Source organism: Odontesthes bonariensis, chromosome 21, assembly GCF_027942865.1.
Source record: "Odontesthes bonariensis isolate fOdoBon6 chromosome 21, fOdoBon6.hap1, whole genome shotgun sequence".
NCBI classification, from domain to species: domain Eukaryota; kingdom Metazoa; phylum Chordata; class Actinopteri; order Atheriniformes; family Atherinopsidae; genus Odontesthes; species Odontesthes bonariensis.
In genome coordinates this window covers 22944966-22955933 of record NC_134526.1, presented here as the reverse complement: position 1 = coordinate 22955933, position 10968 = coordinate 22944966, and the positions used below count along the sequence as shown (strand labels likewise).

General features: G+C 44.1%; 1 protein-coding gene across 2 annotated transcripts; it reads right to left on the bottom strand.

Moving 5' to 3' along the window:
• Window positions 1-459: 459 nt before the first annotated feature.
• Window positions 460-10698, bottom strand: tefb (TEF transcription factor, PAR bZIP family member b). Of its 2 annotated transcripts, none has more exons than XM_075454938.1 (4): window positions 10442-10698; window positions 4976-5554; window positions 4255-4472; window positions 460-4107 (listed from the first exon to the last, which is right to left on the bottom strand). In XM_075454938.1, the coding sequence occupies exons 1-4, from the start codon at window positions 10545-10547 to the stop codon at window positions 3892-3894; spliced, it is 1119 nt and encodes a 372-aa protein (XP_075311053.1). In that variant the 5' UTR covers window positions 10548-10698; the 3' UTR covers window positions 460-3891. The 2 variants fall into 2 exon arrangements, with proteins under 2 accessions (XP_075311053.1, XP_075311052.1); XM_075454937.1 differs by lacking the exon at window positions 10442-10698 and adding an exon at window positions 6179-6544.
• Between the last annotated feature and the right edge of the window lie 270 nt (window positions 10699-10968).

Genomic DNA, 10968 nt, shown 5'->3' with positions numbered 1-10968 from the left:
CGCTTTATCTCTCTCCGTCCGTCTTGTTTGCCTCTTATCTCTTCCCTCTTCATCTTTACAGTCGCCTGATTCTTTCCTCTCCCTGTCTCCATCCTCCACACGCGCACACACCCAAACACGCACGCGCACGCTCATCCCGCTCGTCTTTGAGGCTGCTGCTGCTGTTACGCAACGCAGCTCCCCTGTGTGTCGATGTGATCATTACGCAACATCTCCTACTCCTCTGGAATACTGATGAGCAGCAGGGTTGAAGCAACTAAAGGACAGTTTAGGAAAGACAGAAAAATAAGCAGCCACTTTACCATCATATTTTGTGTTTGTGTGAGGATGAGGCGCTTATTTGTCCACCAGACTGTGCCTCTTTTTGTTTTATGCACCGTTTCTTTGTCTCTCAGCGCCTTCCGCCAGCACCGCCGCAGTTGCTCGGTGACTCAGGCGAGGTCAAAGCAGGAGCCAGCGTGTCATTAAATTCGATTTATTCCATACGCATTATTACAAGATACAGTCAGAACATGACACTACACTTACATGTTTACAAAAACACGTTTATATATATAAAAAAAAGGACAAAGCAAAACAAACTTTTCCATAAAGAGATATTGTTTTTTTTCTCCTCCCAGGAGTATACTGGAGCTACTTGAAACCAGCGGCGACAGTCCAGGCACCCTGAAGGCAGCACTTCCGCTCCGATTTTCCCCTCTGTGGCTTGAATGTCACAAACTTTCATCACGCGCCTTTTCACAAGCTAGACTGATCCAGATTGGCCGTCTATTGATCCAAAATAAAGGACGAGCGCATTTTCTGACGCGCCTGTCAAATCCCAACGTTACATAAGAGTCTCTCAAGGTTCTCAGAGTTACTGCAAGGGGGGGGGAAATACCATCTTTTGATTTTCTCTGACATCTTCAATGGGTGCTTGATTTGAAGTCTGCAGTAGGCTACAAGACGGAGAAGCCTTTCCTTATAGAGGGAGAATTTAAAAAACTTTTAACAGTCATTGTCTCAAAGGGGCAAAGGATTTGAAAGGTGCAGCAGCTAACAGATGCACCTACACTCACAAGGCTAATGCAATACCGCCATGTGTCTCTCTGGTCGGTGGTGAGTGAGTTTTTACATTAAAAGCCAGTTTTATAAGGCAAAAGAAAAAAGCTGCTACATACTTTACGTCGTACTTTGCAAAGTACGTTCATGATGTACTATCTTCTAAGAGGCCAAAATGGCCCGTACCTTCATTAAGTCTTATGCAGAATGTTTTTATTCAGTTTTTTTTTAATAAAAATAACTAAAAGTAGCACTCATCAGCTACATTGACGTCTAAACAGCAGAGTGAAGTCAACTTTGAATGTCAACGCAAAAAAAAAAAAAAACAGTCGGAACACAATGCTTCAAAATGTCCGTTATATTACACAGGAGTCAGGAAAGTCGAACTAAACATCTACCAAGAAAACACGAAAGCACCAACTGATCCAGTGTATGTAGAAACAAGATCAATCTGTAGTAAATAGAAGCCAATCCACACAGTGATTAAAAGAGGCCATTTCCAGCTGTTTTTTTGTTTGTTTGTTTTGTTTTGTTTTGTTTTTTGCTTGCACTGTCTGCGCAGGGATGGGTGGTGCTGGCTGTTTGTGAGAGTCAGATGCGGGTCACGTCACGCCTTAGATGGCCTGCGTGTTTACGAAGCACCATCAAGCCCAGCCCTCCAAAATACACACGCAGCCTTCAGCGATGCATGGTTCACAGACATAAGTACACTTGGTGTAAAAAAAAAAAAAAAAAAAAAAAAAAAAGAAAAAACAAAAAGAAAAACAAAGACAAATTCACTGGATTTTCATGCACTGGGATCCTGGACGACAGCGTATCTAAACTGGAAGCACAAATGACTTTTTGGGACATTTTTCTATTCAGCACATCAGAGGATTTTACACACAACATTACTGGAATTAAACAGGCATTAAATAACAAGAGTATTATTGCCACCTTAGTTTTTCTTTCCAAGATTGCGATACAAAGGAGCACAATGTGTGCACCACAGAAGAAGAAGAAACACAGGAGATGTAGCATCTCTTAACAGTCTGTAATGTGTTCACTCATTTAGAAACGCTGGCAAAACAACTCGACTCTTAAACTCGGACTCAAAGTTTCGACAAAACGAAACGGAGCTTCTTTACACGTGCTCTGGGCTTTGACCAACACCACTCCGGAGCTCTGATCAACGTTTAACCATCCAGAGTAGCGAGTGTTGGGTGAGGTAAATAAGAGTGTGCTGTTATAATGGAGGGGACTATAGAAATATATAGATAAACAAACACCCAAAAAGCACAGCTTACCCGCTGGATTCCCTGCCCAATCATTGGTTTCATCATATAGGTATTGTTCCACAAATGAAAATAGAATCATCTGACATATTGTTGTACAGCACAATCGACAGATGTGTTATTACCATCAGAATAAATACAGCACTCGTTGACTATTTGGCAACTATAAGGATAAGTGTTGGGTTAATAAAGACGCTCACAGTCTCCGTTTTTAAGAAATAAAGACCATGAGACGGGTATTTACACGGGTGAGAAGCGTTCAGGCTTTAGGCCTCGCTACGCCTTTTTTTTTGTTTGATCGGAAAAAAGAAACAAATAGAAAAACAAAACAGGAAAAAAAGAAATCAACCTGCTGTCGCTCCACCCGTGGCGGGTCATGACTAGCGCCCCCCTACTCGCAATGTGCAGTGAAATAAACATCTCTACATGTGAACATACCCCTCCACCAGTGAGGGCCCAGAGATCATCAACCTTACACCCTTAAGAGTAACATACGGAGAAAAAAACTACTTTTCTGTCTCCCTTTGTAAAGTCACCGTTTTCAGTGACGTCTTTAATAAAAAAGAAAAAATCTTATGTGAGGTTTTGAGATCTGATCTGAAATCAGTAGAAAAAAAGAAAAGAATTTAACTAAATAATAATCAAGTAGCTTCAAACTACAGGTCATGCATGTCTTTTTCTCCCACTGCGGTCGTGTTCAACGGGGTCATTTCACCAGTTGCTTCACCCACATGTGTGTGTTTTCTTATTTTTTTAAACAGGAAAAAGTGCAAAGATGAATTACACGTTAAAAACACACATGACAAAATGGGACGGGGAGATGACTGTACATACACACGGCTGTTTACAATAGTGTTTTTGTGTGCACATAAGACATGCATGTGGGTTCTGAGCGGGAAGAGCTGTAACTCAACCACACCGCAGACTTCCCTTCTTCCCCCCAGTGAGCGGCGGTCTCCCCCTCTCTTCAGACCGGAGGCAACACCATCGTCCCGACTCCTGCTCCCTCACTTAGCCTCAGCCAGAGTATTAGATAAAGTGCAACACAAGAAAAAGAGATCGACGGCGAGTTTGCCTCGATACAAATACACCACCTCTGACTGACACTGCTCGAGATTTGGTCCGCTACGAAGTGCCGTGTTGTGATAAAAAGAACGATGTGTAGTATTTAAAAAGGCCGACTCTGTTGCGTCGGCCTAGTCTTTTTGTTTGATGAACCTCTGTTGAAATAAACCAAATCTTCCACGTGTGTTTGCCCATTGGGGGGGGGGGCAACCTCAACAGTCCACTTCCTCTCCGAGTGTAGGAGCCAGGCGCTCTCCACAGGCCTTCCTGTGACCACCGCTCCCATCATGCCTCGCTGCCTGCCAGTGTGCATCCAAAACTCCAGCATCACGTTGGAGACGTCAGCTGGAGCTCACCACAGTGACTGGAGGTCAGCGTGGACAACAGTGCAAATTTAGATTCCCTTGGTGTTTGTGTCTGTGTTGGATTCTGCGGGGAAGGGTGTTTTGCTTCGGTCTCAATGATACCTTTTGGGTTTTATTCTGAGTTGTTGTTCTTTTTTTAAATTTCTTTACATCGGGCCATACTGCGCCTCATAGCGGGCCACGACGTTCTTACAGCGACCACAGTCCTTTCGCAGCTCGGCAACCTGCTGCCTCAGCGCTGCGTTTTCCCGCTCCAGGAAGGAGGCGCGCACCGTGATCTGGTTCTCTTTCAGCCGCCGTGCGTCACGGGAACGCTTTGCTGCCATATTGTTCTTCTTCCTCCTGGACCAATATTTATCATCCTGAGGGAATACGCATTGAAAGTCGGTGAGAATGAAAATCAGGCTCTTTCAAAGTTACTGTGAAACCCTGCCTTTATATTCAATCTGAAACAATAAACTTCTCATTAAAAATTCTGTAGGTTAGAAGTTTCTGCTGTTGCTACCAACCTTTTGTTCATTTGGAACAAACACTTTCTTGGCCTTCTTGATCATCGGCTGCGGTTTCAGATCCTCATCAGAGAACTTGTGCTTACGAGGGTTGAAAAGCTCTCCCCCCGGCACGCTGGACAGGACCAGGTCTGTGGGATCCGGCTGGAAATTAATGTCCACCTCGATGGCTTCTGGGTCAATGGGGGAGGGCGTGTTCCGTTCCCTAGTATTACGCTCTGTGGGTACATAGGGAAATGTGTAAGTTAAATAACATGTTTAAAAAAACTTGAATAACGCAGGACATACAATTAAATGTAAAAGTACCTTCTCACTATATTAGGTACTTATACAATACTTCAGTGTCAGCTGTATTAACTGGACAGTAAATGTAATGTATTTGCTGGACATTTTCTGGAGATTCACAGGTTAGAGGAGTGAACCATCACAGTGCTTGTGTGGTGAATGTATAGAAACTGTAAAATGGGCTCCAAGGTCAGTGCTTTCACTGTGCGTTTACATATGTAACATTAGTTAATGTAACACCAGTGGCTGGGTTTTCATTCACTAGGGAGGCGGATCTGAAGCATCTTTTGAAAAGCAGCAAAAGAAAAAAAAAAAAAGAAAAAAAAAAAAAGATGTGAACCAGACAAGTGTCTATTAACTAGTTTGAAGCGACTAAACTGGGCTGTGTGGTGTCGCCAGAGGGTGGGGTTGTGTGCATTTAAAAAATGTCCATTACCTTTTTTTTCCACTTCCACTTCTGTTGTTGCCTCCTCAGACAACAATTCCAGTTCTTGTCCTTCTTCTTCTTCCTCCTCCTCCTCCTCATCATCATCATCTCCTCCTTCTTCTTCCTCCTCCTCCTCCTCCTCCTCCTCTAGTTTGGCTGATTGTAATGTAGTGACCGTCAAGGTTTCCTCTGGATCTGAGGTGACCGCAGAGGGAGAGGGGGGAGGTCCTGAGGTGGAGTCTTCTGCAGCAGGAGTGGGAGAAGTAGTGGCTACGTGAATGACTTTGGCAACACATTTGCCTTTGCCCTCCACTGAGGTCAGAGTCTTCTGCAGCAGCTCCTCCTCCTCCAGGCTCACGGGGATCCCGTTCTCCAGGAGGAACTCATCCAGGTCCATGTACTCCAAGTGGAAGGTCTCCCCGTCGTAAGGAATCGTCTTGTCCCAGATGGCGGGGGTAAGGGAGGCTGACACTCCTCCCCCTCCGTTACTTGCACCCCCTCCTCCTCTAGCATCTCCACCACCACTGGGTGCCACAGCCCCACCTCCTTCCACATTCTCGGTGGAGCACAGCTTTTCTTTCTCTATCTCTGCATTTATAAAAAAATAAAAAAAACAACGACACAGGACATCAGTAAATAGCTGCACACGTGACTCTTGAGGGTCTGGGACACAAGAAAAGTCAATTCACGGATGGACAAAGGCTGGGTGCAAAGTAGAGTAGTGGTGGTGTGACATCTGGCGGAGAATAAGACAGAATTAAGCTTCACGGAAGTCTGAGAGAAGACAAGAGTTCCGTTTATTACACACATACAGACCAAAAGACTCACCACCACCACACGAACTGGAAACCAAATAACACAAGTTAAACATGTCGGTGAAATGCGAAGCAGTAACTCTGCCATGAAGTGTCTCTGAAGTGTGGTTTCCCTGCTGAGAGACCAGCGCCCAGCAGCCAGAACTTTTTGTTCTTTTGTTGCTTCCTCGCAGTCTCGGCCGAAACTGGCTAAGGGCAACATGTGGCATCTGAGCCGTGACCTCGCCTAATTAACGGCCATACTTTTATAGAAATACATTCAACAACTTGACATATAGGACTAGATTGATGCGTCCGCGTCTAATTTTGTTAACAGCCTTGAAGCTGTCGTCAAAACACCGAGCTGATTCAAGTTACCGAGATGAGCTGGAAAAACTGAGCACCATTTGAAGCTTACCGTCCTCGCCTTCCTCCAGAATATTAGGAGGAGGGATATCCATAATCTTCTTCAAAACAAATGGGAAGGACTTCTGCGGTTCAACTGTAACGACGTTAGCGCTGGGTTGAAGCGCGAGTGCCACCGCTGCTTTGCCAGGCATTGTTCCCTGCCAAGCTCCGAAGAGACCGTCGCTTTGTAGAAAAAGGGAGAGCTGCTAACAACACCGCGAGGCCACCGAAGTACAACAACCGCCTGTCGCTCGTTCCGCGGCTGCTTCTGCTGTCAAAGAGCGTTTATCTATATTACCGCTTTCGGTCGGGGGAAAAAAACAACACTACACAAGCATCTTGTTCTCAGTACCCTGCGAGTGAGCTCATTGGATATTCAGGAGTTGCGCGTGGCGCCCACTGCTGGAATAGTAGCAGCTGATTGGCTGCCACTGCAATCAGCATTCATATATGGCAGCGAAGCCTTCTGGACTGATGTCGTTCAATGTTGTCATTAAGTTTACACATTAAGTTAATTTCTTATAAAAGGATAAAACTACACAGCCCACACGTACAAAACATTAACCGCATTAAGACTATACAGTCTTCTGTAAGCAGTATGTTTGTACAGAGCAAAAAGCAAAGTGTCACCAGTTGGGGTAAGACATGCAAAAGAGACCACAAAGCTCAAGAAATCTTAAATGTGCACAGCTGCCATGTTACCACAGACAACGCTGCACCCACACCCAAAAATACCCTGCAATAACTCCTTGTTCCCTGTGAGAAAAAGACACTCGTGGCCAAACACGTGCAGCCGCCCCCGCCCCACTCACGTGATAGTACAATCTGTCAAGGGGCGTAGCTTCAGAACACCGCACGTGCAAGGGAAGGAGACCTAGAGCGCGCGCTCTAACAGCTGGCACGGGGAGAGACTACAGCACGTTATCTACCAGAGACCCAGTGTTGTTGTGTTTTAATTCACCGCAATTCCCCCAAAATAACAACAGGGTGCTTTACATTACACGCAACACCTTATTCTATTTGAAGACACTCGTATTTAGCAGCGAAAGGATTAAAACGAAAAGAAAAAAAAATCCCTCATATCAACCCCTAACTGTCACAATAGGTGGTAATCTCACGTTTCGGTGCACGCTCTCTTCAACTGCACGCGGGAGCGTGCGTATCTCTCTCAGGCAGGCGGTTTGTGTTCAGGAACACAATGTTCAAACAGAAAACAACCCACCTTCACCTCCGGCCTGAGTATTTTTTTTTACAGATTCATAACGTTGACAGCAGCTGTGCGGTAAACAAGGCTTCAGTCCCGGCAGAAAGGACTTCGGTGAATTACCAGAAGCTTGAGCCTGAACGCCAGGAGGAAACCCAGTGTCTTTGTGACTTTATTTGTAAAACAGTATGTTTCATATAAACATAGTATAAAGCTGTCACCAAGACTGGATGTATGATTCAAATCCAAAGTGTAGCACGCAACCCACAAAGTACAAGTATGTACCACAACTCAATCCTGCAAATGCTTGAAACCACAATATACAGTCATGCATATGCCTTCTAAATATTCTGCCTGTATAGTGCAAACTGAGCAGGTCCATTAGGATAAGGGCCTATCCGTGCCCCCTAGTGTTCATACACACAGATGAAAATATCGTCTTTCCTCTCAAGTAGCGACAGGGCATGCAGGTGGCAGGGTGTCCAATTTCTGAGAACAGAGAAGACCCTTAGGACGTGCTGGCCTCAGACTCGGTCTATATGGACAAACAGTATTATTTCATAGTCCAATTCACAGCTGGTGTGCCAGTATAGAAAGGTGAGAGAGTTTAGCATGCTTGCCTAAGCCCTCCAGGGTTAATGAGGGTTTAAGACTTTCCGACCTGTTAGACAACGTAAGACATGACCCCAGGGGAAAATGATATAAAGGTTACTGCCGGTGCTGTTTACAGAGAAGGGGAAACTCTTCTGCTTTCCTAATGCTTAACAATAAAAAAAAATGTGAGAAAGAGCAGTGAGTGTCCAGCAGAATCAACAGCCAACCTATTGATCATTGGTTTTCACTAGGATTTTCACTAGGATACAGTGCTGATCATCAATCAAATCAAACATTACTGCAAGAATATTGCACATCATGTGACTGAAATGTTAATGTGTCAGTGCAAGCTGCCAATGTGGTAATGATCATCTTAACGTTGCCAAGCCAAGACAGTAAGGGATTGATTAAAGTCTCAATTATGACATTGCTGAAATTGGTTATGCATTTTGGATTTGTTCCAATGTGCACTTTGCCTGACACCGCAACAAACTGTGGTGATGCGGCGCAAGAAACTGAAAGAAGAGGCTCAGTGGTGCTGTTGTTGTACTGTGTCTGAAAGCCCCCCTGCTCCCGATCCCGTATAAACGCATATCTGGCGGCATCCAGAGCCAGCGAGGAGGCGCAACCATTTTGGGAGCTATCCAGTGCTGAAATGGCCCTGCACCAAAAAAATCCTGTACTATAATAGAGTTGACTCTCATTTTTCACCTATTTGATTGAAACTCTGCCAATGGAAATGATAATATCACATCATATCCTTCTCTGGTCTGTGAGATGCTGTTTCAGTCTTGTGGCTTGCTTTGTGAAAGATGATTCTATTAGTCATCTAGGTCATGTGAAGACCTTAGGAAAAGGCCTCCGGACCTCTATTATTTTGGTCCTTGAAGATATTTCACTGGTCATTCAAGAGGCTTTTTCAGTTCCAACAGACTGGTAGAGAGGCCCTGGTATGTCTCTTACCTTCTAAATCTCATCAAAGCCTTTTAGTTTGAGGTGAAAAGTCCTCTGAAACCGATTTGTGCTACTCGAGCTATTAGTGCAGATGACAATTCAGAACCAGTAGACACAAAAGTTGACATATCTGCAGATGAATGTTTACCGTCAATCCACAAGGCAGCGCTTTCTGGAGATGGTGACTTTGATGAATTTTTTTTTTCTTTTTTAGGAAATTTTATATGTAGCATAAATAGACAAAAAACATAATGTTGGTATCATCATGTTTTACAGATGAGATTAAACTCTTGTGCTGGGCATTAGCTGCTTAGAAGTTAGCCTGGATTTCTTTGCAACGTAACAGCTCTAGGGGTGATCATTTTGCAAACAGATGTCCAAATGTTACATTTTTGTCTCGTGGATGTGAGACAAAAAAAAACCTTTATCCTCTTCTAATCAGGCGTTATGCTGACACGTTTTTTTCGATACACAAACAAAGCCTCTGATGATGAAGAGAAAAAAGAACTAAACTAATGACACACAATCACCAACCCACCTGGTTAGGTTTTGGGCTGGAGACTTTTGGGGTATTTGTGTCCCTCCACCTCACTCTATGTCTCTTTGTCTGCACAGAAGCAGTCTAAAGAAGTCTGAAATGCCCCTAAACACGTTAGAAAATAAAGCTGAGCGAGAAAGTACACTTAAAGTACAGCGGGTGCACAAAGAAACTGGCGATGTGATGAAACCCTGAGCGAAGACAGTTTCAGTTTCATTGCATCAGTTCCTGGATGCTGTGTTGACATCACGATCAAAGACCACAGTGTGCTGATAAAGTGCCTTTCCCCGCCTGTCCATGTGAGCCCACTGACACCTTTCTAAACTTCTAAACAAGCAATATCTGATAATAATCTCAGACCACTGCAACTAGGACTATCATGGATAATGATTCATATGTGCCAGTTTAACAGAAATACCTGTGCGGAAATTTTGTTTTATCCACCTCATTTATATCAAGAGCGTAAACTGATAAACAAAAGCACTGGTGTGATAAAATACTCCAGTATGGCCACACAGTTGAAGGGTTCTGACAAATTCAGAAGATTAAAAACTGTAATAAAAGCATATATATTGCAGGGTAGCAGTGTTAGACTGTATGTGTTTTATCTCAACAAGTGGTAGTTGACTCGTAAGTAGAATGGCCTCTGTGACATGAACTCTAAACCAAAAATCAATGGATTGAATTTAAATAGCAGGAAAAGTTTACTGGTCTTGTGAGTTTTGGCAACTCCAAGTCGTTTCGAGTCTTTCGTGTTGACAGTAATATGCAAATAAACGTGTTTTTTCACTAGTTAAGGAGCTACCTGGATTAAATGTAGTGCAATACAAAGAAAAAAAAATACATGTTTTTTATTTGCGTCTATGTTTCTGTTTACTATCCGGTCGTTACAAGTTACTATGTTTGGTAACGAATTCTAATTCAAAGTGGTACTGAGCCTGGTTTTCAGTTTCAAAAAAAGCATTGTGAGCAAATATGCTTACCGGTTTCATCAAAGGCAGGGAAGGAGAACGGATAGTCGGCCAAGGCCTTCAGGAGGTCAGGAACGTCGCTCCTATCGCCAAAAATGATTTGGTTCGCTGTTGACATGACGAGCAACTTTAAGAGACACCTGCTACAGTAGAAGACACGAGTCCAACTGAGTGGAAGAGGGAAAGAAACGCTCTAAGTGTGGGAGAGACACCGTGTACACTTCTCTCACTTTACAGCAACTTCGGAACTGCACGAGGACATGTGCATGTGTCCAAATTATTTGAGCCTTACGAAGGAACAATAGCCACGCCCCCACCATTTGTTGACTCGATGACATTTGACTACGCACATGTCAGTCAAACCGCCACGCCTATCAGGGAGAATGAGGCGGGCTCTTATGGCCAAAACAACAACAGCTAGGCTTTGCAAATAGGGAACAAGTTTCTGCACAGCGTGCACGGACACACTGCTGCACGTGCAAGGCAAAGCAGGCTTTCTGAAGCGCCCAGTGCCAACTAGTGTCTTGCATAGGCGGTGC